At 52.9% G+C, this 26684-nt stretch overlaps 16 protein-coding genes across 16 annotated transcripts; 8 read left to right on the forward strand and 8 right to left on the reverse strand.

Moving 5' to 3' along the window:
- Nucleotides 1-73: 73 nt before the first annotated feature.
- Nucleotides 74-691, reverse strand: MYCFIDRAFT_174705 (uncharacterized protein; the record flags this gene model as incomplete). Its single annotated transcript, XM_007928331.1, has 6 exons — nucleotides 74-94; nucleotides 130-203; nucleotides 234-482; nucleotides 523-531; nucleotides 558-606; nucleotides 635-691. 6 exons carry the CDS (start codon nucleotides 689-691, stop codon nucleotides 74-76), a joined length of 459 nt encoding a protein of 152 aa, XP_007926522.1.
- Nucleotides 692-713: 22 nt separating this feature from the next.
- Nucleotides 714-1847, forward strand: MYCFIDRAFT_174706 (uncharacterized protein; the record flags this gene model as incomplete). Its single annotated transcript, XM_007928332.1, has 6 exons — nucleotides 714-781; nucleotides 811-822; nucleotides 870-1042; nucleotides 1086-1234; nucleotides 1270-1768; nucleotides 1795-1847. The coding sequence occupies 6 exons, from the start codon at nucleotides 714-716 to the stop codon at nucleotides 1845-1847; spliced, it is 954 nt and encodes a 317-aa protein (XP_007926523.1).
- Nucleotides 1848-2365: 518 nt separating this feature from the next.
- On the reverse strand, nucleotides 2366-4510 carry MYCFIDRAFT_203558 (uncharacterized protein). The gene is made up of 2 exons (XM_007928333.1): nucleotides 4147-4510; nucleotides 2366-4090 (listed from the first exon to the last, which is right to left on the reverse strand). The coding sequence occupies exons 1-2, from the start codon at nucleotides 4184-4186 to the stop codon at nucleotides 2664-2666; spliced, it is 1467 nt and encodes a 488-aa protein (XP_007926524.1). The 5' UTR covers nucleotides 4187-4510; the 3' UTR covers nucleotides 2366-2663.
- An 846-nt stretch (nucleotides 4511-5356) lies between these two features.
- Nucleotides 5357-6083, reverse strand: MYCFIDRAFT_84904 (uncharacterized protein; the record flags this gene model as incomplete). The annotated part of the gene is made up of 2 exons (XM_007928334.1): nucleotides 5357-5793; nucleotides 5846-6083. The coding sequence occupies 2 exons, from the start codon at nucleotides 6081-6083 to the stop codon at nucleotides 5357-5359; spliced, it is 675 nt and encodes a 224-aa protein (XP_007926525.1).
- Nucleotides 6084-6475: 392 nt separating this feature from the next.
- Nucleotides 6476-7286, reverse strand: MYCFIDRAFT_45948 (uncharacterized protein; the record flags this gene model as incomplete). Its single annotated transcript, XM_007927614.1, has 3 exons — nucleotides 6476-6525; nucleotides 6580-7023; nucleotides 7100-7286. 3 exons carry the CDS (start codon nucleotides 7284-7286, stop codon nucleotides 6476-6478), a joined length of 681 nt encoding a protein of 226 aa, XP_007925805.1.
- Nucleotides 7287-7915: 629 nt separating this feature from the next.
- On the forward strand, nucleotides 7916-8098 carry MYCFIDRAFT_102528 (uncharacterized protein; the record flags this gene model as incomplete). Its single annotated transcript, XM_007928335.1, has 1 exon — nucleotides 7916-8098. A coding segment is annotated over one exon (183 nt), but the record flags the coding sequence as incomplete, so codon positions are not given.
- Nucleotides 8099-8303: 205 nt separating this feature from the next.
- MYCFIDRAFT_188324 (uncharacterized protein) lies at nucleotides 8304-10568 on the reverse strand (the record flags this gene model as incomplete). The annotated part of the gene is made up of 5 exons (XM_007928336.1): nucleotides 8304-8532; nucleotides 8589-8768; nucleotides 8835-9803; nucleotides 9877-9996; nucleotides 10534-10568. The coding sequence occupies 5 exons, from the start codon at nucleotides 10566-10568 to the stop codon at nucleotides 8304-8306; spliced, it is 1533 nt and encodes a 510-aa protein (XP_007926527.1).
- A 211-nt stretch (nucleotides 10569-10779) lies between these two features.
- MYCFIDRAFT_84907 (uncharacterized protein) lies at nucleotides 10780-11190 on the forward strand (the record flags this gene model as incomplete). The annotated part of the gene is made up of 1 exon (XM_007928337.1): nucleotides 10780-11190. The coding sequence occupies one exon, from the start codon at nucleotides 10780-10782 to the stop codon at nucleotides 11188-11190; it is 411 nt and encodes a 136-aa protein (XP_007926528.1).
- A 1005-nt stretch (nucleotides 11191-12195) lies between these two features.
- On the forward strand, nucleotides 12196-14344 carry MYCFIDRAFT_211279 (uncharacterized protein). Its single transcript, XM_007928338.1, has 5 exons — nucleotides 12196-12475; nucleotides 12535-12567; nucleotides 12620-12712; nucleotides 13018-13522; nucleotides 13583-14344. Exons 1-5 carry the CDS (start codon nucleotides 12473-12475, stop codon nucleotides 14095-14097), a joined length of 1149 nt encoding a protein of 382 aa, XP_007926529.1. The 5' UTR covers nucleotides 12196-12472; the 3' UTR covers nucleotides 14098-14344.
- MYCFIDRAFT_174711 (uncharacterized protein) lies at nucleotides 14094-14524 on the reverse strand (the record flags this gene model as incomplete). Its single annotated transcript, XM_007928339.1, has 6 exons — nucleotides 14094-14108; nucleotides 14144-14172; nucleotides 14204-14334; nucleotides 14370-14378; nucleotides 14410-14481; nucleotides 14514-14524. The coding sequence occupies 6 exons, from the start codon at nucleotides 14522-14524 to the stop codon at nucleotides 14094-14096; spliced, it is 267 nt and encodes an 88-aa protein (XP_007926530.1).
- Nucleotides 14525-14777: 253 nt separating this feature from the next.
- On the forward strand, nucleotides 14778-16691 carry MYCFIDRAFT_196577 (uncharacterized protein; the record flags this gene model as incomplete). Its single annotated transcript, XM_007928340.1, has 1 exon — nucleotides 14778-16691. The coding sequence occupies one exon, from the start codon at nucleotides 14778-14780 to the stop codon at nucleotides 16689-16691; it is 1914 nt and encodes a 637-aa protein (XP_007926531.1).
- Nucleotides 16692-17334: 643 nt separating this feature from the next.
- MYCFIDRAFT_84912 (glycoside hydrolase family 3 protein) lies at nucleotides 17335-19854 on the reverse strand (the record flags this gene model as incomplete). The annotated part of the gene is made up of 2 exons (XM_007928341.1): nucleotides 17335-19443; nucleotides 19573-19854. 2 exons carry the CDS (start codon nucleotides 19852-19854, stop codon nucleotides 17335-17337), a joined length of 2391 nt encoding a protein of 796 aa, XP_007926532.1.
- A 616-nt stretch (nucleotides 19855-20470) lies between these two features.
- Nucleotides 20471-21596, forward strand: MYCFIDRAFT_137354 (uncharacterized protein; the record flags this gene model as incomplete). Its single annotated transcript, XM_007928342.1, has 2 exons — nucleotides 20471-20899; nucleotides 20970-21596. Coding segments are annotated over 2 exons (1056 nt in total), but the record flags the coding sequence as incomplete, so codon positions are not given.
- A 1736-nt stretch (nucleotides 21597-23332) lies between these two features.
- On the forward strand, nucleotides 23333-24316 carry MYCFIDRAFT_84914 (uncharacterized protein; the record flags this gene model as incomplete). Its single annotated transcript, XM_007928343.1, has 1 exon — nucleotides 23333-24316. One exon carries the CDS (start codon nucleotides 23333-23335, stop codon nucleotides 24314-24316), a length of 984 nt encoding a protein of 327 aa, XP_007926534.1.
- A 285-nt stretch (nucleotides 24317-24601) lies between these two features.
- Nucleotides 24602-25384, reverse strand: MYCFIDRAFT_182757 (uncharacterized protein). The gene has a single exon (XM_007928344.1). It carries the CDS (start codon nucleotides 24894-24896, stop codon nucleotides 24699-24701), a length of 198 nt encoding a protein of 65 aa, XP_007926535.1. The 5' UTR covers nucleotides 24897-25384; the 3' UTR covers nucleotides 24602-24698.
- Nucleotides 24602-26562, forward strand: MYCFIDRAFT_203560 (uncharacterized protein; the record flags this gene model as incomplete). The annotated part of the gene is made up of 1 exon (XM_007928345.1): nucleotides 24602-26562. Exon 1 carries the CDS (start codon nucleotides 24895-24897, stop codon nucleotides 26560-26562), a length of 1668 nt encoding a protein of 555 aa, XP_007926536.1. The 5' UTR covers nucleotides 24602-24894.
- Nucleotides 26563-26684: the final 122 nt, after the last annotated feature.

Raw genomic sequence — 26684 nt, forward strand, 5'->3', positions numbered from 1 at the left:
CTACGTTCTACCGAAGCTACTGATCACTGAACTCTAACCACATCAATCACTCCTGCGAGGTTCGAACATTGATTTACCTGGAGGTGAAGAAGCGCTAGTGGGGCACGTGATAGCAGCAGCAGATCTCACAGCACTGGAATCATTCTTCTTGTGCCAGGCCAGGCCTCTTTGATAGCACGTCCACGAAGATCGAACAGCAGTAACTCATGCCCGATCCGCAGCTCCAAGCCAACCGAACATTGGGACGGGGATCGTAGGTCGACTGTCACCGATCAGTAATGGAATCACGCTATATGCTACAGTCAAGTGGCCTGGAGCCTTCATGAATTGCATCTGAGTTTGCGAAGGAATTCCCAGAACGACGTACGACAACCCATTGGTACTAGTCATATGGCCCCATGAAGGACGGATTTTGAACAACAAAATAAGTAATGAATGGTAATGCAACTTACCCTCCGTCAGTGTCGGGTGGACCTGGAGGGCTCATGAAGTAGCAGCACTCTAATGTTTTTCAGAGACCACCGGCCTGTACTTCGGGTCTTCTCAAAACTTATCACTGTCGGCAGTGAGTTTCTGTGGAGCCTGGAGATTCGGGAGATCCTTGAACTTTTCGCAGATAGCATGCAAGTTCCACAGGAGACTGAACGCGATTGGATTGAATTCGTGGGATTGACTCAAGGTAGTGGCACATACTACTCTAAGAAGTCTTCTCGATGTGGGAGAGTGATCACGCATCTGCTTTGGAGCTACGACATAAGACATTCCAATCATGGACTCTATGGTTTTGCCGGCCGATCATATCGAGATGAGTGCCAAGCAAGCGTGCCCTATTCCACCGGTTACCTTACCTTGGTCTGCATCTGCTTCAGAACCGCGCCTGAGCAGACGATAACAATGCTTGAGCCTCATGACCAGACAAAAGATTGTCCGATCTTTACAAAGAAGACGCCACATCGGTCTATGATCCTGCCACTACCAAAGCCTTTCAACCTCATACATTCTCTTTGTCCGCGCAAGAATATGGCAATAGGACAATGCTCTTGTCCGTTCCAGAAACAAAACACAGTGACCTGACCCAAACAAAGCACCACCGCCTGCCTCAACAAGATATAATGCCCTTCATCATCAACCCAAATCCCTTCCTCTCTCCATCAGCTTCTCAACCCTGCTAGACCAACGATACCTGCAACCCCCAGCAGGTCTCGATCCCACCACCCCCAACCACTCTAGCAAGGTGAGCTGTTCCTCCCTCATCCTACAAGCAACAAGCAACCTACATCTCCCGTCCACCGATCGCTGGTTCGATCAGTTCCCGACACCAAGATGTGCTACACCCAAACCCCCTACCACACCGTCTGCGGACACTACGGCAAACCCACCTTCACCGGTGGCTCGCCCTGCATCCGAGCCCAGACAACCAAGGGTTACACCAAAGGTTGCGAATCCACGCAGAACCATGTGCAGAGCACTGCTTCTCGCTGTATCGCTTGTACGAGGGAGAAGGCGAATCTTCTCTTACCGCTTTCTCTTTCTAGGAACGATTCCTCTTCTTCTCTCTCCTCCATGGCCTCCGCTGCTTCGGCTTCTAGTTCTGTTTCTGCTGCGACTTTGAGAAGTCTGAAGCAGGAGACCGGGAGTTGCGGCAGTTGGGGTTTCAAGGGAGGCGAGTTCTTCGAGCCGAGTTCCCTGCATTGGAGAGGTCATGTTGGCACTGCTGATCAACGTAAGACTGACAATGGCAGTAGTATGTATGCTGTCCAACCTAAAGGTAAGGCAGCTTCGGCTACGCTTAAGTCTTGCTTGGAGTAATGGCATGGCATGGCATGGCATGGTATGGGAGAAGGTAAGTTTTGGGGATCTACTGACAACAATGTTCTAATGGCTGGGTGGGACTTTTCAACAGATGGGCGGTACAGGTAAGTAAATCTGATCTCCCCTTTTTCTTTCACAGGCAGGTACAGGTAAGTCATTATCATTGACCAATCTTTCATTTCTCATTTCTCATTTTCATTTTCATCAAGGCCACTCATCGTGGTCAGCGAGCATCAAGATACTACTAGCAGGCTCACAACTCGTAGCTTGAGAGATTCCTCCGCCAGCGAACGTATGGCTCGTCCCGTCCGCTGAAATAGCCACAGAATTGCACGTTGGCTGTCCAAAGCAAAGCAATGCACCAGGGAGTAATTGTCAGCCAATTGCATGAATGAGTGACAAAGATCCTATAAGACTCGTGGTAGCCGAAGAAGTGCATGCAGCCTTGCCATTGCCACCCTATGCATACACTCACTCCAAGTGGCAGGCTATTTGCACGTTTTGCGCCCATGACAGCATCTGTCCAAATGCTGGAAATTATAGAAGAACACTTGAAGCGTTGACAGCCGTACTGTTTGTGAATACTCTATAACACTTTGTCATGACAGATGTGGGTCCAGTACATATGAATGTTGTTGTTGTTATTGTTCCCACTAGAACTTCTTCCCATACATCGTGTCCTCCTGAGCTACGCTTTTCTTGCGCCTGCTGTATCCCCTGAAACGCCATGCAAACTCTCTCCAAGATCTCTTCCGTTTCGTGTCGTGGCTCATACTTCTCAGTTCGAGAGCCAGCTCGCACTATACATGTTCCAGATTCGCAAATCCTTTCCCGTCTACCTACTGCACCTACTACTCCTTGGTAGCGTGCTCATCACCAAAAGGACTCTGGTCTCGCTTGCCGCCAACACCTTCATGATCTGGTGTTTCTGAGGCCCTCTTTGCAGCTTCTTCGATGACTGCACTTAGTCCACCAGGACCTCTATTATCGCCACTCTTCATGACGCGTCGTCCGGAACCCACAGATGCTGACATTGCTGCATATGGGTTCGGTCTTTGTTGTTGGGTCGCTGCGGAAGCTGAAGTCTGTGTTTCCGAAGCGTCAAAGAACGGCGACTCAAGAGGTTGGATCAGAGGTGCAGGATCCGCCGCGTAACCGAGGGAACTCCTGATCATGCTTTTTCTCGCACGAGCGTGCTCATCCTCATCGTCAGATTCAGTGGCAGTTTGGACCAGTGGTGAGGAGACCACAGGCTTTGTTGAAGTTGATGTTGCCGTGGACGCATCGCTCGGCTGCCGGGACACCGGGAATCTACCCTTGCCTTTGCTGCTACCAATAGTGACAGGCTTGGCCTTGACAAAGCCGCTCGCTCCGGACGAAGGAGAGCTGGTGGTCGATGTTTGACCGGGCATCATTACTTTCGGGCCCAGTTGAGCAGCAGTTGGCGGCGACTCCATGGATGGAGAAGAAGTGGCTGAAGAGCCTTTGACTGAGACCATGCGCGGCGCTGCTCGGATGACTTGCGTGGCTGGCATTGGTGGAGGCGCGGAGTTGTCCATGTACACGTCTGACATGATGGATGATCGTGCCAACGACGGCGTGATAGACTGTCTGCTGTACTGCGTATCTCTTTTGTCCGCTGATCTCAAGGAAGAGGAGTCCGAATATGTGCTGCCGCGCAGATCGCCAGGTCGGAAGAAGAGGGCATCTCCTTCGTTGCTGAGCGGGCTCTTGGGAGTGGTGTTCGCATAGGCAGCCGGAATAGGCGGGACGGGTGCATGAGCGAGCAAACTATTGCGACCAGAGCCGTTCCTGTTCGTGACACCTGGGATATATGCAATCTGGATGATGTTGCTCGCGCGACTGAGGATGCTGGCTGCAACAGAGCCTCTTGTTCGTGTGGACGCAGTATCGGATCGCATGGCAGTGAATCTTCGAACATCGCCCTTCTGCTGTGCAATGTCATCTTCTTCCCATTCTTCCGCCTCGAGTTCTTGCTGCTCTCTTCTCTTCTTGATCCAGAACCTCCACAGCAGAAACATGACGACACTCATGAAGACGACGCCGCCAACGACGCCGCCCGCAATGGCTCCTACATTTGGACTGTCGCTCTTGGGCGAAGGATTTGGATTTGCGATACATTCGGTATGTGCGCAGTCGTTGCAGTTCTGAGGCACCAGGGAACAGATGTGGCCATTCGGGCAAGAGCCACAGGTCGGTGTTTCGGGCGGACATTGCACGCATCGCTTGAAGATAGTCCGCATGGCTCTTTCAACCTCTGAGAGGATGTTAGTAGGCACTCGCGGTGGGGTGGGTGAGAGTGGAGAATGATACCGAAGGACATGGTGCCCGGCTTACTACTCTTGCCCGCCATGTTTGCGCGGCGGCAACGTTCAATGCGCTTTCAACGCGGCCTTGAAGATGCGTCGAGGTGCGGGTCGAATGCTCCAGCGCTGCCGCTTGCCTTGCCTGCGCGCGCTCCCTCTCGCTGTCTCCTCTCGTCGTCGTCGCACAGCGTCTTCAGCTTCGGGTAGATGCCGCGCGGTCGCAATGTGTAAGCTTTGTCGAGTCGCGGGCAGCTCGACTGCACTTCTCCGCGCTCTGACACCAAAGCAAGACTGAATGCGACGAAAAGATAAACGAGTGACTGTCGATGTTGGTTGCTGGCAGTAGCAGTTCTCCCAGTGTGCTGCAGGTGTCGTCGGTGGTGTGAGAGTGAGAGTGAGCGAGCCGTTGCTGGCGTGCGTGTTCCTGGGTCCTGACGCCCGCGGCCCGCCGCTCGAGAAGCCGTCCCCGCTCAGTCTCCGTCTCCAATTGGCTCGGCACTGCTTGAACCCTGCGCTTTGTCTTTGCCTTGCCCCGTTCCCTCCACTTCCGCACGTGTTTCCTTTGTCAGTCGATGGGAATCTCCACTCCTTCTCACTCATCAAACTCGACAAAGATCTGCTGCGCTACACTGGCTGCAGAGAAAGCCGTTGTGACATTGCCTGAACTATGATTTCGGGGTACGATGGTCTAGACTCTTGGACAGAGCACATCACATCAGCCTAGACTGGCGTGCACAAGACCTTCACGCTCAGAGGGTATGTGCTGAAATGATAGTGTAGTCAGTATTCATTGCGACAAAGCCTCTGCAGATGGCGTCGAGCTTTATGATGAATAGGAAAAGGAATCTCGTTTGATTGTTGCATTTGCATCCCAAACTTTGCATTATCTCAACTAGTATTAGATTCTAGATCTCTACCTGCAAAGCAATGACCCGATCTGGGAAAGCATCATCGTATTATGTAGGCTATAGAGCCTTTCTTGTGCTTATCTCAATATGTGTCTCGCTCTCATAAAGTGCAAGGCGTCGTAAAATCGTAATAACTCGCAGTACGCTCGTCCTGCTCTGCTCGTCTACTGGCCCGCTTTGGATGTAACTATTATCGTATGGAAAAGCCCTCCTTTTGCTCAGTAATTTTGTTTCTGCTTATGCGAAATGCCTTCTGCCGCCGGGAAGTTAGCATCGATCAAAGCGAGAGGAAGAGGATTGAACATACCTCTACGTCAACTTTGCCTTAATACGGCCTATCGTCTCGCTATACCGTTTCATAGTGCGTTTCCAGAAATCGGTGAGGTAGAATTCGTCCAAGCTTAGCAGAAGTTTGTATAGATTCTCAGTCATCTGCTGTGCGTGGTAATCTATCGCTCTCAGATTTTGAATCACTGATTTTGCTCTCCTGTTATGCTCCTCCTTCTTCGCAATCTCGACCAGCTCGTGAGCGATAGGCACCGCAGCGGAACGAGCGTCTTGAGAAATGTAGTTCTTGCAGAGTACCATACTGCCGGTGTCTGTTTTGACGAGGAGCACAGGGAGCTTGTTCGCTGTATCGGGCATTCCGTATGGAGCAGCGTCGCACATGGCTTGGATGGTGGTGTTTTCGAAGGAACAGTCGAAAGTGAGCTGAGCGGGTTCTATAGCGATAGCCTTGTAGACGTCTGCGGAAACGGTCAGCATAGCCGTAGCGTTGTATCACATAGTGTGCCTTACCTGCTCGCCAGCGTTGGTTCATTTCATTCAGCTCTTGCGATGAACCTGAGGAGTCTGTATCCTCGATGAACTCAGACGTGCCGAGGACTTTAGCGGTAGTGATGAGCTTGTATGCGGTTATCAGGCTATTTCCGATGCGGAGTTGCTCAAGACTGGAACAGTTCTTGAAGGTGCGGTCAGCCAATATGTTCATGCTCAAAATGGCGAAAAGAAACAGGGCAAGGCGGAATGGCTCCATGGTGGCGTGGCCGAAGGTCTGTTCTGGTGCGAATAGTTGATAATGGTGATGGATGCGGTTGAGTGTTGTTGAGATGTCAACGACGCTCAGATCTGTAGAAGTATTCGCTACAATGGTCATAGCTTCAACCTGCAGGAAGCGGTGAGCAAAGCGACTGGATGCTAAAGTGAAAGTGAAGCATGCCTGAAGCAGGATCGACTACGGTGAAGGCGTCAGGTGTCGCCCAAGATCCTTAAGTAAAATTGTCGTGATTGAGATCTGAAAATACTGTACGCTGCAAAGCCATCGATACATGACACAGCTCTATCTTGTGAGTGTCGTGCGGTATCAAAAGTCGTGAATGCATCGCAGTTTACGCCAAGAAAACACCTGCCCAGATTCACATGTCTTTATTACATGGCCATTTCGGCTTGCAGTTTCCGCAGCTCCTCTTCTTCGTCGTCTTCGGCGTGCGCATTGCTTCGAACTGTGTCAAAGTCAGTCAAATGTGCTTCACTTCCTTCGGCGAGGTGAGAATGTGACTCACTTTCCCCCACCGGTTGGTTGGGTAATCTTGATATCTGGTCCGAGACTGGCACATTTCCAGTCTTGAGCATCTTGTTGTCCAGCTCCTCCTGTTGCAGTTCTGCGAGCTCGTCCTCCAGCTCGTCCTCGTCCACGCCTTGCATTTGGTTGCCTTGCGTAAGTGCATCGGCAATTTCCTCTCCGATCGCATGCTGTTCTCGCAAATCTTCCATGGTCTGGTCAACTTTTTCGATCGACAGATCTCCATGGATCTTCTTCATTGCCTGCTGTGCGCCCTTCATTGCGTCCAAAGTCTCCTTGTTGATGTTGGCGGTCTCGATAGACGAAATCTCCCTTTCCACAGTCATCATCTGTGCACTAGTCTGCTCGAGTTGGTGCTCAAAAGCTTTCTTCCGTCGTAACGCAGCCTTCGCGACTATGTTGCAGGATATGGTCAGCATTTCTTACTCAAGCCGTGCCTCCGCTGATAAGAGTGGTCGTGTGACACTCACTGGCTTTATTCGAAGTCACATTCTTGCGCGCTATCGCATCTTGCTCGTCCATTTGGTTCTGTAGGTGCTTTTCTCGCTTGGACAGCATCTCCAACGTACTCCTCAACCGCAGGATAGCATTCTTAGGCGCATCTTTCTTCGCAGCGGCGCTGCCTCCAAACAAGTTATTCCAGCCCCAGCCAGACATAGTGGCGGTCGACAAGATTTGAAGCCAAGCGGACTTGAGCGAGCGAGAGTCTTTTGGGTCGTGTGCGGTGGTCGCTAAAGAGTGATAGTGGAGGTGGTGAGAAGGCGGGTTGTTCGTCGGGCCAGAAGAGCGTGGAGTGCCGCCGAAAGCTTGCAGAGAGGTGTGTTGCGAGTCCTTGGGGAGAAGCGCGTCTAGATGTCAGTGCCTGAGTGGGGGAAACGGCGCAGGTAGGTGAAGCTGGAGACAGTATAGTCCGATTTCTGTTGCCTTCTCGTCTAGCACATGAACGTTGATGCAAAGACCGAAGGGACGTCACCAGCGCACAGACCAGTTTTTGCGAGGGGCGGCTCTACCTACCCTTTGTCGATCTATTTACTTTGCCACGTGAACAGCCTGCTTCAAACACGAACACAAACACGAACACGCAGGTGACCCTGTTCAACAGCATGGTCTGGGACAGGTCTCACAATAAGTATGGCATCCTCAGACCCTCAGAATCGAAGACCTGAGCCGACGCGGCTCGTGCTATTGGAACAGATCCGGGAACAAGAACAAGGCACCAAGATTCGCTTTCTAGGATGGTTCGACGTTTGACCGACACCGTGCTTCGGCATCAGGGCTGACATGGAAGCAGCGTTCATGCGTATAGTGGGAAAAGGGCTTTCCTGGTGTTGAAGCATGACTTTCCCGCGACCACAGCGAAGGCGCCCATGGTCTTGGCGAATATCAGCAACCTGCTCGACAGCATGAACCGCGATCTGCTTCAGACAGGCGCCTGGATCAATGTCGTGGGCTATGTCAGAAAGTCGGTCAGGTCGGCGATCAACGAGGACGTGAGACGCGATGGCAAGATCTCTACTTGTCGCAGGCCAACCACCATCCCACAGTTGGAAGCTACCATGATCTGGTCTGCAGGAGCTTTGAATGTGACGAGCTACACATGCGCAGCGCGAAGCTATCAAGAATCACTTCCTACAGCCTCATGATCATGGCATCCGTTCTATTGATGATCTATGTCTATTTCTTGTGCGCGCCCACTTTTCCAGCGCCTTTGAATGCTACTGACGCTATCAAGAATGCCAATAAGCCAAGGGCGAAATTGAACCATTCCGCCGACCTCAATCCAGACAAGAAGGCCGAATTATGCAAATCATCACCTTCCACAGCTGCAGCCGTCGAGCCTTGTTTGCCCTCCTGGACCGCAACTTGAACAGCCGTCGCAATCGCTAGCCCAATGGCTCGACCACTTGACCATATCAGCAATTGCGAACTTGCGAAATAACGGAACTGAATCGTACTTACATCTGACCGACTGCGTTGATGATTGCTCCTCCAATGGCCTGGTCTTCGCGCGGTAAGGAGTGCGCCGTCAGAAGCAGCAGTGCGGGAAACAGGGTATCTGCGCCAAAGACTGAAAGGCACATGGCCGGGAAGCCCCATGCCCAGTAAGTTGTCGACGGTGGGATTGGTACTGCGAAGAGCCTAACAGTTTTAGCGAACTTCTCTCATCCCGTGCAGACGACCTACAATCCACTTATGGTGCAACACATCGTGCCCCACGCCATGATGTAGCCGATTTTGACTCTGGCTAGAATCTGCGAGGTCACGAAGATCGTCATCACGCCAACAACACCAGTCGGTATGAAGCGTAGCGTCGTCTGGATCGCGTTGTGCCCTTGGTACTCTTGGTAGAAGTACGTTGCAAAGACCAAGAAGTTGCTGAAGGCAGCGAAGAAAAGACCCATGATCGCCATAGCGGCAGCAACCCGCTTGTTCTTGAAGATGGTGACCTTCATGAGAGGTCTTCGCATAGTTCTCTTCTCGAGATGGAGTTGCCAAAATACGAAAGCTGCCACCAGCAAGACCGAGAGCACCATCAAGACTGGAATGTAGGGCTGGCTCCAGCCTACAACGTTCCCATCAGTGAGAGCGAACATGAGGATAACCAATCCGACGGTGACCAGAATTCCGCCTGGCCAGTCGACAGCATTCTTCAGCTCCGACTCTGAAGGCTGTATACGCGGTGCTGGTATGACAAGCTGCCCTGCGACAGCCACCAGTCCTGCCATGATCGCCAAAATCCAGAATACCCATTTCCATGTTGCGTATTGGCCGACTAGACCACCCAGAAGGTTGCCGAAGACACTACCAAGAGGTGCACCTGCGCTGTATGTCGCGAATGCGTAGTTTTTTGCTTTACCTGGCTGGAACGTCACTCCTAGGATGCCAATGGCGGTTGGAACATTCGCCGCCGCCCCGAGACCTTGGAGACCACGAAAGATGTCGAAGCCAATCTCGTTCGGAACGAATGGGCAGACTAGAGTGACAATGCACACCCATGCGCTGCCCCAAATGAAAATCAATCGTTTGCCATAGACATCAGCAAGACGGCCCCAAAGTAACAGGAAGCAACCAAAAGTGAGAGAGTACGCAGAAACAATCCATTGCTGTCGCGCAGATGGTATCGACAGATCGTGCCCGATTGTTGGGAGAATGATCACGCAGGCCTGCACTGATCTAAAGAGCGACAATGCCAAAGTCAGCACGTGTCAGTGGCATTGAAGTGCATTGAAATCAACTGCTTTCTTACAAGGTATTCAGGAATGCCGCTCCAGTCAAGGTGATAACCAGTGCTATTGTTCTTGCTCTGGAAAGCGGTAGCGATGAAGATCGCGTATTGGTCTGCTCGATTGGAGCGCCTTGATGGTCACTGTCGCCAACGCTGTCTCGTTCAACGTCATATACTGTTTTTGGATCTGATGCAGATGAAGCATTTGTTTGGTCCGCTACAACGACATCGGACTTCTCACGATCGTGCCGACTTTGGGTGACCGGCTGCAGAGAACCACTTCCTCCGGATTGCTTCTCCATTCCACACCAAACTAGAGACGGAAGTTATTAGCAGATGTCAAGGGCTCTCCATGATAAGAGTGAAGAGAAGAGACTGAGCAAGGAAGAATGCAACACTTGTGGAGATTCGGCAGATTCTACCGGTGCGCTTGCGCAATTCAATGGAAGACCCAAAACACCATGTGATTCCGACGGGCGATCACTTTTCTGTCATCGAAGCGCGTTTCTTCGTTTTAAGCCGACGTCCGAGCTGGGAATGGCGCCATTCCTGAAAGGATCATTTGCGAAGCCCGCTGCTTAGACTTTGCTATGCAGGCCGAGAACAGAGCTTCTACAGTCCTTTTTCATTGCCTACGCTACGAACATCTACACTTCACTGCAAAAGTGCAATGCTCACAATGAAGCTAGAGACATGAAAGTGTCAATGAACATCTTCGGACTCAATGGCGGCATCTAAGTCTGGCAGTCGCGAGAATGTCGTCATGACCATCTCAGGACTACATATGAATATCCATGCTGAAGTCATTGCACGTAGGCGAAGGTGTAAAATAGTTCATTCGAACCCTGTCTCAATCCCACCTACTTTCCTTCACAACCCGGATCTCGACTGCATATTCCTCCATGCTGGTATTACCTCTCTTATATGCATCTGACGAAGACCTTCCCCCCATTCTTGCAGAAGCAGGCGCCGAAGGAGACGTCACTGGTCTATGTGACTTCTGGCCTGGCGCTCGTGCCGATTGTCTATTGTCCGAACTACTGCGCGAGCAAAGCTGCGCTTCACCACGTGTGTCTGGCAGTGATGAAGGAGGCCAAATTTAACGTCAAGATCATCGAACTCTTGCCACGGACCGTTCTGACCGAGCTGTGTGACGACAAACGCCAACTGGAGTTGAAGACCAAAGGCGGACGACTGGGGATGCGCTTAATCGACTTGGTTGAGGAGGCGTGGGAGGGACTGAACTCGAGCGAGAACGAGCAGGTACGGGTTGGCAAAGTGCCGGGTATGGGGTTGTACGCGTTCAATGGGAATAGGAACGGCAGTAGACGGTAAGAATGGACAAGATTATGAAGCAGCGGAATTAATGTCGAGTAATAGAATGGGAAGATGAGCGAAGTGTCTCGGGAGCATGTCGCCAAAAAAGTTGATGCACGAAACGCGGTACAACGGTCGGGACGGTCGGGTGCCAGGTTCAGGATGCTTAAGAAAGTTGGCCGCGGGCAAGGAGCTCGGCAGACAGAAATGGCGAAACGCGGGACAACACCGACACCGCCACAGCAGTTTTGTTGACCCCATCGCGGTGTTTGATCTTTTAGTAGTGAAGAATCGTGAATCCTGCAGTTTGATTGGACGTCACGGCTCCTTATCTTGGAGTGTCAGAAGGCGGCTTAGCCCAAGTTAGCACCTGCATGAGATGAGCGATTAACGAGGGTCGTCTTGCTGCGGAGACAGAGTTGTGGCGTGAGTTGAGCATCCGGGGCAACGCGAGCATTGGAACAATTGTAAGATACTTCCAAATGTTGCGTCGCGTGCAGGTGGGAGAAATGTCGTCGTGCACAGCGTTGACAGCCATGCAAGTGTACGCCCGCGGGCAGCAACCACCGCCACACTGTCGGTTCCTTGCAGAATGCGGGCAAGCCTTATCGGTTGATATCGGCCTGGATTGCACCTAGGTGCTAGGATGGATGACGTGGGTCCGTCGTGCCTCAATGCATAGCACGGTTCGTAGGTATACAGATTACTCGCGAGACAACTGGGGAACACCAGTTCGCGATCGTGTTCGCTAGCTCACTCGCTGCGCTATTTTGGAACAGCAGCGGACGAAGGAGTTGCACGACTTGAACAAAGAGTCGGCATTGCACGGCTTGAACAAAGAGTCGGCAACGCTTCCGGGCGTGAAAGAAGCAAACATGAGCGGCGATTGACAGCGCGGAGATCTTCTGTGCACAAGTGATAGTGACTACTCTAGATCGTCCATTCGGCCGCCCGCCTTCACTACAGTGCAGCTATTTCACATTTTATTAGCAACCCGGCAGCAGCCTGTTCGGAGTATCTACTGTCCTAACTTTCCTCTGCACTGCGTCGCCGCGCGAACCAAGTAACTGACCGGGAGCCACACATCCCTGTGACGAGTGGTACGTGCGCTTGTTCCTCGAACTGAGAATAAATCACTGCCGCTCCCACCCACCCTCGCTCTCTGAGCCGTCAACATCCTTTTCACTCTGCCACCACCCATACCGTTGCCTCTTTACTGATCACCGCTCAACCGTCAATCCCACACTCCGCGAAACACTCTACTTGGAATCCTGGGAACTCGCATTGCGAATCAGTCACAATGGTGAGCTCGAGCTGATCCACTCCCACGACCACGAACTCGGAGCCAACTGATCGTGACAGGCCAATTCCACCATCATCTCGAATACCGCAAACGTGAGTCCTTGGTCGACGATGTGGTGGCAAGCTTCATACTGACAAAGAGCAGCTCGAGAAATACCTCAAACTCCCACAGAAAGGCTCCGTTATCGCCGAGTACGTCTGGATTGATGCTTCCAGCGGCGTCCGCTCCAAGTGCAAGGTGAGTCTTTTCTGAGTCATTCCACCGGAATTGCGACATGCACACGACGAACAATCCTCTTTGCGAGTTCCTGCAGGGGCCGCGAGGCCGCGCGAGGCCGGCCGCCTGGGCAAGACATGACGACCGCCAAGCAGGGTCACAGCCGTGGCTTGACAATTGCCGCGATCGGCTTTTTCGGCCGCGAGAAGCGCTCAAAGAGCTGGTGCTTGGCTGTGGCGGGCTTTGGAGACCATTGTCACTCGGAAACAATGCTCTCAGCTACTCACGTGGTCGCAAAAGCCGAGAGCTAACTATGCATTATGCAGACCCTCAAGTCCAAGCCAAACAGCGTGAAGGACCTCCCAGAATGGAACTTCGACGGATCTTCAACAGCTCAGGCACCCGGCGACAACTCTGATGTCTACCTCCGCCCCGTGGCCATGTACCCAGACCCATTCCGCCTTGGCGACAACGTGCTCGTCATGTGCGAGACCTGGATGTCAGATGGCAAGCCAAATGCATTCAACTTCCGCCATGATGCCGCAGTCGTCATGGAGAAGCACAAGGGAGAGGAGTTCTGGTTTGGTCTGGAGCAGGAATACACCCTCCTCGACGTCGAGGGCTGGCCATACGGATGGCCAAAGAACGGTTTCCCAGCTCCACAGGGTCCATACTACTGCGGTGTTGGTACCGGCAAGGTCTTTTGCAGAGATATTGTCGAGTCCCACTACAAGGCCTGCTTGTACGCGGGCATCAACATCTCAGGTACCAATGCTGAGGTCATGCCGGCTCAGTGGGAGTACCAGGTCGGTCCATGCGAGGGTATTGACCGTAAGTTGGCCATAGACATGTCACCTGCACAATGAGAGCTATACTAATAATAAACTGCAGTCGGTGACCAGCTTTGGATGTCCCGATTCCTCCTCCACCGTGTCGCAGAAGAGTTCGGCGCCAAGATCACATTCGCACCAAAGCCAATCCCAGGTGACTGGAACGGTGCCGGCCTCCACACCAACGTCTCGACCAAGGCTATGCGTGCAGATGGTGGTATGAAGGCTATCGAGGCAGCTATGGAGAAGCTTGCTGCTCGACACAAGGAACACATGTTGGTATACGGCGAGGGCAACGAGGCTCGTATGACCGGTGCCCATGAGACTGCAGCATATGATAAGTTCACTTGGGGCATCGCCAACCGTGGCTCATCGGTGCGTGTCAACCGCGCCTGCGCAGAGGAGGGCAAGGGCTACTTTGAGGATCGCCGCCCAGCATCCAACGGTGACCCATATCAGATTACCGGTATGATCGTGGAGACCATCTGCGGTAAGGTCGAGGGTGCAGACGTTTTCCAGAAGGCTAAGCAACAGCCGGAAGAGCTTGAGAAGAACGTTGTTCCGTCCAAGCCCTAAGCGTCTCGTCTCTGCATCATACACGTAACGATATCCCGAACGGCACCATTCCCACAACCACAATGATGACCACACCTTACACAGCCTGACCCGACTCGGATGCTACTAGATGATATCCCTTTCTGAGCGCCGTTGGCTGTTCCGCTGAAGATCTTGGATGCGACACCGAGTTTCGGCGGATTTGCTTTACTATAGCTTGTGAAATAGCCAAAGAATGGCGAATGAGCAATCACAGAACTTATGAATGATCTGCCTTTTCTTTTCCCCTTCACTTCCCTTCGCTGTGCGTTGTGGTGGTGCAAGTAGGCTGACGCACGTGCTTTCGCGGAACGCATTGACCGAATTCGTCTCGGCTTCTGACTTGCGTCTGCACCTCTGAACTCTCTTCGCGACAACAACATGATGAGCTGAACTACGCAACCACCATCGCGCTCGTTGAGCGCTGACTCTAAAGCAGAATGGCGACTCCAACGTCATCAAATCCCCCTACGCAGCCGTCCTCGGCCTCGAAGAAGCCGACGGGCCATGTTACGACGCCATCTAACAGAGGCATCGCATCGCCCGCGCCTCGAAGCGTGCCCTCCCCTGCCACAATACGAAAAGAACAATCTGGCAAAACACCTGTGAACCATCCGACGGCAAGCAGTCACTCTGGTAGTAAGACGTTAGGTGGCACGCCAATGGTCCAGAGTCTGAGCCAGACTGGTATGAACATCGGATCTTCGCCCGGCGGTGGACATATGAGTTTTGGCACCCCACTCCATGGACTCGGTGTCGATCTCGGTAGTGCCACTCCAGGTCATCTTAACGTGCCGACTCCATTGTTGCAGAGTGTCGGGATGGCGCCCACGATGAGCGAGATCATGCATGGTGTTGGGAAGAGGAATGAGGAAGAGGAGAGGAGGTTGAAGATGAGAAGCGTTTTGAACACGATTGGACAGCGGAAGGGGAGGAGCTGTGAGGAGAGCATTGCGAGGGTTGCGTCGAGGGTTGAGCTCGATATCTCTATTGATGATGATAACAACAGGAAGGTCGGCAGTAGGACGATAGCTATGGCTGGTTCCTCGAAAGTTTTGGTCGACGTGGAGTTGCAGAATCATGCTGCGTCGGAAGTCAAAGTATCGCTCATGGGCTCAGAAGCGCTTATGGCGCAACAGGAAGCGGCATCAAAGGTCCTATTGCATGATCTTGCTGTCCCGAATGGCATCTTGCTCAATGCACATTTGGACAAGTTCGCGGCAAATCTCAACAAGCTCGCGACTTTGGACAAGCTCTCTACTGAAGCATACGGAGGAGTGGACTGCTTTGAAGCCATCACGGGTATTTATACGAGCCTGAAGAAACTGTATGAGATGGAGAAGGATGCAGTGAAGACGCTGAAGAAGTTTTCGGTATCAGAAGCTGATCGCCGCGCTGAGCATGAGGTGCTGTGCAAAAGAAGCGGCAGACCTAGCGTCCATGAGGGAGGCAAGATTGGACTATCGCTAGCCTACTGGTCCACGGATTTCGCGACTAGCGATCAGGATGACACGGCGATGGATGTCGATGGAGATGAAGGAGTGGGCCAGGCTGATGGAGACGCGAAGGGAACCTGGAGTGTGGATATCGAGGTCGAGAAGTCGTCTGCCGGCTTGTATCCCTCAATGCGCCTTTCCGATGCCTGGCTTCCGGAGTTCTTCGAACTGCCCTCACCTGAATCAGGAGAGAGTTTACCTTGGCAAGAACCACCTCCCACATATGTCAACAATCCCGCAACAGATAAGAACGACGCGATGGCTGTTGAGCCGCAACGCTTGCCAGATCTACGCTTCATCGCGAAATTCGACCCTCCTCTTGTGGTCCCTCTCCAGACCGCAATGAATATCCTGAACGTGATTGGAGCCCAACCTCCTTCGACAAACATGTTCCCTGCATACCACTATGCCGTGCTAAATGTACCCTCGATTAAGCACGCATCGCCACAAGACATCCGAGCTGAGAAGAAAGTGCTCTCTTTGCATGGATCTGATGAGCTCGAGACGACGCATTGCTACAACCTAGATCTATCTCAGGTTCCTCTCTCGATGAAACTGGAGCGCCTACCATTCTCACACCCGCGACAGCTGATCGAGCTTCTGCCGACCTTGCGACAGTGGGCGAGCACTGGTGCTCTATTACATGGCACGTTTGGCGACGACCCAACAGAATCGAAGATCGATGTTGCCACTACAGTCATGAATGGCACTCACATAAACAATGCCGAATCTCCCGTTGCCGACTCTGGAATAGAATTGGAAGGGCTTATGGAAGATGCGCCAACCACCTCATCCGGGTTGCAAGTCGACATGGGTTTCGCGACAGCCCCAAACCCCACGATTTCTGTTGCGTACACCGACCCTGACAAAGCAGCCGTAGTCACCGTCGTGGCGCAGATTCTCCCCAACGCTGATGTGCTTGTCAGCGATATCGGTGATTCCTCCGAGGAGCCGAGAGATGCAGAAATCATGAACGTGAGTGAGGAGCAGAGCGCTCAAGCTAAGAAGATTGCGAGAGCGCTGGAAGTCTGTGGAGATATCGGAGTCTGGATTGAGTGGATGCGGAAGAGCAAGCCTTGAGGCTGTGATGCCAAGATTATATCACTCACTCTGCTGCACCGGGCCACGGACTCCCCGTGCAGGTATGAATCAATGCTTCGTTCTTGAGCAAGAAGCATGTCTCACCCGTCCATGCCCATAGCATATCCTCGCCACCCCCTTTCGCTCTCTGCCTTCATATTCTGTATCACGCGCGCCATGGTTGCCGCTCATAGCATGTCGATGCTGTGGTCTTGAAGTATGTATGGGTCCTGGTACTGATGTCGTTCAATGAGCGCCTTGTGATTTATATCACTCTTCGTTCTTTGATGATCATCAGAAACACAGCCTGATTGAAACGACTACATCGGGGAGTCCTTGACATAGATTGAAGGCAGAATTGACAGTCGCCCGTTTCTCAGCGGATACTCTATTCATTGAAGAAGCTTCGAACAGGCTTGAAAGGAGTAGGTACTGCACTTCGACTCTAGACTTCTACCGGAGGAGGTTTGCAAAGCGCGATCCTATCAAAAACGTTGAATGTCGGCTCAACAGTCCATCGGAGCGTTTGCGCCAATAGCGATTGATTTTGACTGCCTTGTGCCTCTTCTATACGTTATCGAGTGAAATTCTGAAAAGATATATGAGAAGACTAATCCACAATCTGTACGCAATCAATTACCAATCAGTAGCTCATACCCTCGACCCAAAAGCTAGCATTATGCGCCAAATCGGCCGATGACGAGCCCATATAAACCACGAATTCGCCGGGCTCGACGACGTATTGCATTTTTCGATTCCAGAGACCGACATCGCTGACGTTCAAGGAGATTTTGACGTCTTTCGTCTCGCCTGCGTGAAACATGACTTTCTCGAAACCTTTGAGCTGAATGTTCGGGACATCGACACTGGCGATCATGTCCTTGACGTAAAGCTGAATGACCTCGGCGCCGTCTCTCGTGCCCTGGTTCGTGACCGATACCGAGGCGGTGATGGTGTCTGTAGATGAGACGTTCGATTTATCGAGCGTGACGTTGGAGTATGAGAAATTGGTGTAGCTGAGTCCGTATCCGAATGGAAACCACGGATTAGGCGTGTTGAGAACATATTGATGGCCGAAGTAAAGCTGTCCGTCCGCACCTACGAAGCCTGAGTCTCCGATTTGTCGTGCTGAGTTGAGATGATCGTAGTAGATTGGGAGGGTACCGACATCGTGCGGGAACGAGACTGAGAGCTTGCCACTGGGAGAAACAGCGCCGAACAGGATATCTGCTAGGGCGTTTCCTCCTTGCTCTGAAGGATAGAACTGCTGCACGAGACTTGCGGTTGTGTTCGAAATCCAGTCTTCGGTGATCGGTTTGCCACTTGAAAAGACCACGACGGTAGGAGTCTTGGTGTTGATGACTGCTCTGAGAAGATCTGATTGTGCGCCGACGAGGTTCAGAGAAGATAGGTCCACGTGCTCGCCTGTGGTTGCGTTTAAGCCTTGCCATAATTCGACTTGATCGCGACTCCACGTGCCGACGACGACTATGGCAACGTCGGCTTTGCTAGCAGCTTCGACGGCGGCAGGAAAGCCAGACTGGTTCAAGCTCCAGCGTGCACAGCCTTGCGCATAACTGACGCGGTCATTGCCTAGTGCGGCCTGGATCCCGTCCAGCGGCGTTACTCCACGATATTGAGAGCCATCTACGACGTAGTCTCCATAGTTCATGAATCCATGGGCCATTGGACCAATGACGGCGACCTTTTTGTCTTTGCTGATTGGCAAGATTTGGTGATCATTCTTCAGCAGCACAATGCTGTCTCTGTCCACTTCTCTTGCCAACTGCTGAGCATCTGGTCCGCGGATAATGCTGCTCCATTCACTCTCAGGTGCGATCTGGTATGGCCGCTCGAACAGGCCCATCTCGAATTTCGCTCGAAGCACACGACTGACAGCAGTATCGACCACGGCGACATCCAAGCGCCCTGACGCGACCAGGTCTGGTATAGACCTGTAGCTGAAGCTGCCTCCACCCATCTCGACGTCACCGCCGGCAGGAAGAGCATTCAAAGTCACACATTCGTTGCCCTCAGTTATAGGACTGCCATACTTAGTGAGAGGACTTGGGCAAATGCGGAACGGCTTCGCCAGCCTATCGGTAGCGCCAGCATCCGACGACACCCAGAATTTGTAGCCCCATTCATCTCTCAATATCTCGGTAAGCGTGTGCTCATCAGCGACTTGCGGCACTCCATCATAGCTCGCATAGGCGCTCATGATGGCCCAAGCTCCAGCATCGACAATCGCCTTCTTGTAGCTTGGCAGCCATGTGGTTCGTAGCTCACGCTCGCCTCCATGCACTGGTCCCGTGTTCAAGCCCTGCTCCGGTTCGCTTGATGCTGTAAAGTGCTTTACCATAGCACTGACGTTCAGACTCTGCACGCCTTTCACGTAAGCGTAAGCAATCTCTCCAGCCAAGTAACCATCTTCCCCAAAGGTTTCCTCGACGCGGCCATAACGAGGCTCTCGAGCCAGATCTGCAAGTGGTGCAAACACCTGCGATATGCCAAGAGCTTGGGCCTCGCGAGCGATCTGGACGGCCATGGCCTGTACTTGCATTCTGTTCCAGCTGCACGCGTAGCCTATTGGGGAGTTGAAGATGGTGGCATTCCCGACACGGAAGCCGTGGATGCCCTCGGTCTGCACGATGGGCGGTATTCCGAGGCGGGTGCTGTTCACGGCATAATCAATGCCTCGTTTGATGTTAGAAGCCAGCCAGTCCCATGGGATGGTGTAACCGGCCCAGACCTAAAGGTGAAGGGTGGAAGCATTAGCAGATGTCCCACCAGGTGACTCGAGTGGCGACTGAGAGTGAGACAAGAGGGCTACACGGCGGGAATGTGCAGGATGAGGGATTCTGCCCGTGGGTTTACTCACCATGCCAGCCTTCTGCTCAAAGTTCGCTTCCAGCCCTGATTGGTTGAAGGCACCTGTGGTCGTATTGAACCAATTGGAGATGTCGCCTTGCATGAGCTGAGCGGTCTTTTCCTGGATTGTCATGCGAGACACCAGATCTTTGACTCGGTCTCCAACAGGGAGGGATGGGTCCTTGTATGGCGCGCGGGCCAATGGTGAGTACTCCCCATCATGGTCAGGCTGCGGGTTCGCAAGTGCTGTCGTGCTCGCTATGAGCAGACCCAGTTTCTGTAGCCAAAGCATGACGTTCTGGACGAGGTCTCAAGCACTGCCACCAAAGCTGAGCAAGGAAAGAGATGGAGTTAGTTATACTTGCTTCTGGCCTACACACTGCATCACGCATCGCGTGAAAGAGAGCCGCACGCTGCACGGAAATTGACTGAATGTCGCAAGGCCCATGGGATTCCATGCGTCCCCCGCATTTTGATGTGACTTGTTCCTGCGCGACCGGCTGAATTGATGAGCGCTGCAGGTCTGCTGTATCCATGATGCAGGCCGGGTCTGCCGCTCTGGCACTTCCTGAAGAGTCGCGGCTAAAGTTGTGCTCGTGGTGTTGCTGGAGAGATTATCTGATTCTTGTGATTGGTGTACGGAGGAGTTGGTACAGTAGAACACGTGAGAGTGGTCGGCGGTCGGTGGCCGGTGGCCGGTCGGCAGCCGGATGCCGGATGCAGCATTTCGATTGCTGCACGTCTATACCGCTCTCAGTTCCGCAGCAACAGTACATGTAGTACCGAGCATCACCGTGTCATATTGCAAATGTAGCCGCGCAGCTACTGCCATCGCGAGCTCTGCCACGTCTGCATTCACCTTCCTTGACCCCTCGACTTCTTGAAAGCAATCAGCCATCATCGCCGCCATGGCTATTGCACGACACCATTCGCCGGTTTTCGAAGCGTCGCCTTCACCGCAACCGCTGCCTCTCACCAAGCGCGACGTACGCCGCAACAGGATCATGGAGAAGCTGCAAGGCATGATCGATACCTTTGCCCAGAACCAGAACCAACACTATCGCGCACAACTACAAGGCGTTCAGGTGGACATGACCTTGGTTCTGAATGCCGATCCCTATACAGACGGTCCTCTGGGCGACAGCCACGACGACATACAAGAGCTGATTCAAGGCTTGATGAAAGGCGATCCACAGGGTAACGGAGGAGTCAGCTTACCCAATGACGATAACGTCAAAGCTGATTTCTGGAGCATTGCTGGCAAGCGTTATGGCGAGTTTGTCAGAGATGTCAACGAGTCCATTGAGCAGCGCGATACCGATCTTACAGCCTTGCATGTAAGTGGCCAACCTGGCTCTGGAGACTTGTTAATCAGAACGAAGAGTGCTGACTTTTGGGGGGTAACAGGACAACTACGAATCCGCTCTCGCTGAGCTGAACCGCCTACACGAGCAGCGGTTACATCAAGCCGAAGAGGAGCACAAAGCCCTCTCAGCCACCATCCGCGATCGCCTGATCACCACGTTAAACAAGAAGCGCCAACAGCTCATGCGCGAGAAGGAGCAGCTTGACATTTCCGACAGCAACGCCATGCTTCTCCACCCAAACCACTTTAGCATCGGCAACAACCCAGGCTCACCTTCACAGACTGGCCTAGGCGTGAACAAGCGAACGAGATACCTGCGACACCACCGCGCGGCGAGTCCGGCTCCTGCAGCCGCAGAGCCTGGCGAGGTTGGCAAGAGAAAGAGAAAATTGGCACCAGCTGACGACGACGCCGGCAACGAGTCACCTATACCACACCTTTCTGGTGGCAGAAGCCCGTTCAAGGAAGCCAAGAGCGTGCGAGAATACGCACAATTTGAAGCACCCGCATACTCTATCGAGAGACTGTTCACCGAGAAAGAGCTTGCGATGGCCACACAGACTGCGAAGACGGCAACGTGGAAGTACTTCAACCAGTCTGACAGAAAAGAGTCGGGCTCAACTAGCAATGCTACTGCTGTCCCTTCTGTAGACGGCGAGGTTGTCGAGTCAGCGGAAACCGCGGTGGACGAACCTATGGCAGATGCGCCAGCAAATGCCGCAGATACACCTCCACCATCCGAGCCGCCTGCTTCCGTGGGCATGGAGCGGCAGAGCTCGCATCAAGTTCTGACGCGTGGTGGTGCGAGAGCAAACCCGCTGGCAGCACTCTCGGATCTCGCCAACGCGGCCGCTGCAGCCTCTGGCAGTACTGCAGAGCCGATCGTGAGAGACAAGCCTTTCATGCCTGTCCCGCCTGACTTTAATGCTACTCTACGCTCAGAGAAGTCCGGTGCTCCAACGCCTAACCCCGTCGGAGTATTGGAGCTCGAGAACGATTTCGAGATGATGCGTGACTTGGGTGCAGATGGCGTTGCAGCAGATTCTGAGGACGCTCAACAGGACGAGCGGGCGGAGAAAGCCAGGATCGACCGTCGTCGCCTACTCGACCAGGCGCTTGGTAACAGTGGTGTTCAGGCACCATACAGGCTGCCGAATCTGGAGACCGGCCCGGGTGCCCTGATCGGTCGTGGCGTTGATCGCGAACCGCGGACTGGATTCGCTCCGGCGTTACCGCCTGTCGTGCAGATTGAAAGCAGGCTGAAGACGAGCGCGGCAGTATTGGGTGTTCCCGGAAGCAGCATGGCCGCTGCTCTAGGAGGCAGATTAGGCGGGGAGCCTATGTCTCGAACGACAAGCGCCGGAGGCATCAGCGAGTTGGGAGATCCTCCAAGCAGACGGGGAGGTGCTCGAAGATTGGTGTGAGCAGTCGCACAAGAATGCGATTTGAGTTCGATTTAGCGTGGCGTTGGTAGAGGCATGCTTGTTAGGCTGGAACTTTTATCATCTATCGAATGTTGACGAATACTCCCCCGATCATCCTCCTGGATTTTCAATCTACAATGCTCAATGCCGAAGCTTGACTGGAAACAGGTACTGCCTGTGGTGAGATACTGACGGGCGTTGCCAGGACATCGACTAGTAATCTATACCTGTTCGTCATCACGAACTGTGGAGAGCTGAGATGTGCGATGCCGGGATACCGACTGGCAATCTGTACATTGGGGGGCAATAGGGATTGTGGAGAGCTGTGAGATTGGTATCAGTCTATCAAGGCTCACATGCAGCCTCAATAATATCTTAGCCTCACTGCCAGCTTTAAGTCCGCGGGCACAGTGCCATTTGGCGTGGAAGCTGGCAAAGATTGTCCCAATTGCAGGAGAGTCGCCACTTCGTACGAGCTCCAATACGTGCATGTCCAGAACTCTCGGAGAGCTTAACATTCAGAAGAAGTAGATCTGCTCAGCCCGGCCGAGAAGTCAACTCTCTTTCTCCGGCCTCAAACGCGAGTAGAGGTTAGCTTCCCGCGAGCCGTGCCGCCGCCGAACGAGTGAAGGGAAGGATTGCTTTTGTGCCGTCGGTCTGTACCCAGAATGCGTATTTCTGCAGACATATACGCATCAGTGGCACAGCTGGTCTCCAACGTGGGTTCCTGATATTGTTTGCACCTGTAGCGGAGATAAGATTGGGACAAACCTCATCATGATGTCTGAAGACATCGAAGTCCGAAGGACCAGAGGTGGAAAGCAGTATAAGAAGACGATTCCAGCTCGATGAGAATGTTGTGTTGTCACAGTCAATCAAGCACATCATAATCAAGAACATCTGAAGGACACATTCGAACATACCTTTTGGCATCCAATTGCACCGAAAGAGGTACCACAGAGCATACCATCTCCCGCATCATGTCGTCCTCGAACTACATCAAGAACGTCGCCATTGTTGGGGCAAGCGGCAACAGCGGTAGCTACATGGTCAAAGAGCTGCTGGCTACTGGCAAGCACACCGTCACAGCCATCTCGCGTATCGACAGCAAGAACAAGCTTCCAGAAGGCGTCAAGGTCGCTCGCGTCGATTACAGCAAGTTCGACACGCTGGTCGAAGCTCTCAACGGACAAGATGCTTTGGTCATTACGCTGAGCAGTGTCGCCGACCATAGCCAACAGGATGAGCTCATCAAAGCAGCAGCCAAGGCCGGCGTTTCCTGGATCATGCCCAATGACTGGGCACCGGACACCCACCACGAGGGCCTCGTGAAAGATGTGACTTTGTTCCAAGGTACGGTGAAGACCAGGAAGCTGATTGAGGAGACTCCAGGAGTGTCCCATTTATCAGTATCAACAGGCTACTGGTATGAGTGGTCCTTGTCAATCCCTGGCTCATACGGCTTTGACTTGGTAAAGCGAGAGGTGACATTCTTCGACAATGGCGAGACCAAGATCTCAACATCTACCTGGCCTCAAGTCGGTCGTGCTGTTGCTGCCATCTTGAGCTTGCCGATCAACCCGGAAGGCGACGCAATGGGATGTCTCGAAGACTTCCGCAACAAGACTTTCTACGTCAATTCATTCACCGTGAGCCAGCGGGATATGTTCGAATCGGCACTTCGCGTGACAGGCACGAAGGAAAGTGATTGGAAGATCACAAAGGAGCCAGCGAAGGAGAGATACCATGCTGGTTTGAAGGAATTCCAGAATGGGGACCGAAGGGGCTTCGTAAAAGTCATGTATACCAGAGTATTCTACCCCGATGGCAATGGAGATTTTGAAAGCAGCAGAGGCGTTGCTAACGAGCTCCTTGGGCTGCCGAAGGAGAGCCTCGATGAAGCCACCAAAGCTGCCATTCAGAGAGCCATTGACATTCCAGGAGGCTATTCCGTTTCGAAGTAATTGAGCGAGGCGATCTGTGGGTGATTATGACAGCCAGGCAGTTAGTAGTTGTTGATCGAATAGAATCAAGGGTGAAGAACGAAAACACGCTTCCTTGACCGCCAAGCATACTGCCATCCAATTACACTCTGTTCCTCGCCTGCGCCACTTTGTGCTATTGGAGGGCCATCATGCACCTCGGCCGGTCACAGCTTCGAGTTGCTGCAGGGCAGGTAGATGTATTGGTGAAGGAGAGGCCGTTCGAGTGGCGAATGGCCTTCCATGTTCCTCGCCTCGCAGATGCAGCACTGTCCAGCTGAGCGTTGACCGTAGCCTCGCAGATCTCTTCTTTTGCACAGGTTGGTGCTACAGTACATACATACAGTGGTAGGAGGATAGCTGGTCAACAGAAGCTGCACCAACGCGCCAGAAGCAGTGGCGGACGCGATCGCGCAAGACTGAGCCCCATTTGCAACGTATAGACGGCCATAAGAACGCGAAAGAAGGAAGCTGGTGATGCAGCCATCAGTGAACAGAACCAGACACGAGCGCAGGGTTGCGCATACGAACGAGACTTGAGGCAGCCGACACGAGAACCCATGATGGTATCGCACCATCCTCCGCCGTATTCAGACCTGGGCCTGCCGCCACTGGCAGCTACAGCGCCAGTGTATGCTCGTGCTCCTCGCGCAGCATCAGTGAATTCCGGACGCTCGCATACACGCAGACACAGCTCGCGACATGCCCGAAGTCATCATGGAGGATCGAGTCATGTCGCGCAGAACGAGTTCCCCTTCTTCTCGCATACTGGAGACGTCGAGATCATCATTGGAAACGAAAGCGGGCGGAAAGAGCAGAGATACCTTTTGCACAGGTTGATTTTGAGCCAGTGCTCTGGTTTCTTCGAGGCAGGAACGCGAGCAGAATGGAGTGGACGGATGATTGAAAATGCTGGTAGTTCAACTGGTACCGCTGGCGGACTGGCTCGGATCAATGAAACTGAGAGCGTGACGGCGGGCAGCAGTTCACGGGCAAGCAGTCAAGAGCGAAGACCTTCATATGAGCAAGGGAAGCGAAAATGGAGATACGAACTCGACTGGCGAGCGGCCGGCGAGGACGATATGCCTATGCTTGTGCAGAAAGATCACACTCCTGGTTCCATGTTTGGAGGTGATGGACCACCGGCTGTGCGAAACAAGCCGCCTATATCCAACGACAGCTTCTTTCGCAGCGTGGCCCACTTCAGCACGCTCAATCTGACCGAGAGAAATCAGCCCAGCGTACCCGCGGAACCTGGCGATGAGGTTCTCAAGGACTATGATAACCTGTTCCGGACGATGTATCAATACCCACCGACATTAGATACTGTCAACATCGCCACGGCATATACCGAGTGCAAAGCGCTTCTGCACCTCGCAGATATGTACGATGCTCTGGAGATTGTGGGAACACGCGTTGATCACCATCTCCTACGATTTGGTGCTCGATTGTTCAAGCAGATTGCGAAGTATCCACCGAGCTACCTCAAGCTAGGGTATTTGGCACGCTCGCGCACCATCTTCACAGAAGCTCTGATCCACGTTGTGGGACAATGGCCTCTTGCAGCGCCGCAGCTTCGCGGTCAGGTTAACATCAATGTTATGGAACTTCTTGAAGACAAGGTCGATGAGCTGAGAGAGCTTGAGGAGCGCGTTGAAAGCAAGCTGTGGAGACTCAATCTCACCACAAGTCGAGGCGAGCGTGTCACGCCCAGCAATGACTTCCTATCGTGGCTCGCCATGTCTCTATTCAGGCAATGGCTAGCTGAGAATACGACGCCTGCACCTACAGGCATTCTCAAGGATACAACCCGACCAGCATCGGGCAATGCAGCTCAATCGACTCGATCTTCTAGTCGAGGAGAAAATCACGCCGTCTCCCAGCGTGTGTCCCAACAGCCTGCCTCGCAGGTGCAGCCCGTCCAGAACACCACCGGCCGAGTGTATCGTCTTATCGGATCCTCGGATCCATCGAAGTATCTCAACCACGATCAGCTTAAAAGATTTTTGAAAGCACCCAGTACGCAGCTAGGTACAGACTTTTACACTCGCGACAATCTGAAGCGCTTCGAGCGCAGGATCGACGAGGTCAAGAATCTCGCCCGAGATGCTGTGAAACCGCTCATGCGAAATTTCCTCGAACTAGATCTTCGAGACTTCAGCCCTGCAGGTCTGGGCTATTTGACATGTACACGACTCGAGGACCGAGACATACCATGGGACGAATGATGGCATTGCATAATAGTGAGGAGAATGCTGTGTTGTTTTGCGTTTGAAGCGAGATACCCCAACTTTGACAGACTTCTTTGTAGGCAGACTATACCCACACCTGTACCAAGCGACCCAGACTT

Source organism: Pseudocercospora fijiensis (genome assembly GCF_000340215.1).
Source record: "Pseudocercospora fijiensis CIRAD86 unplaced genomic scaffold MYCFIscaffold_4, whole genome shotgun sequence".
Lineage (NCBI taxonomy): Eukaryota > Fungi > Ascomycota > Dothideomycetes > Mycosphaerellales > Mycosphaerellaceae > Pseudocercospora > Pseudocercospora fijiensis.

Excerpts from the sequence above, each read along its gene's own strand:
- MYCFIDRAFT_203558 (XM_007928333.1), bottom strand. The coding sequence starts at position 4,186 with ATGGCGGGCAAGAGTAGTAAGCCGGGCACCATGTCCTTCG. Across the intron at positions 4,091-4,146 it reads GCCGGGCACCATGTCCTTCG|AGGTTGAAAGAGCCATGCGG; the intron begins GTATCATTCTCC and ends ACATCCTCTCAG.
- MYCFIDRAFT_211279 (XM_007928338.1), top strand. Across the intron at positions 12,568-12,619 it reads TCATCTCGAATACCGCAAAC|CTCGAGAAATACCTCAAACT; the intron begins GTGAGTCCTTGG and ends GACAAAGAGCAG. Across the intron at positions 12,713-13,017 it reads GCGTCCGCTCCAAGTGCAAG|ACCCTCAAGTCCAAGCCAAA; the intron begins GTGAGTCTTTTC and ends TGCATTATGCAG.
- MYCFIDRAFT_182757 (XM_007928344.1), bottom strand. The coding sequence starts at position 24,896 with ATGGGTTCTCGTGTCGGCTGCCTCAAGTCTCGTTCGTATGCGCAACCC.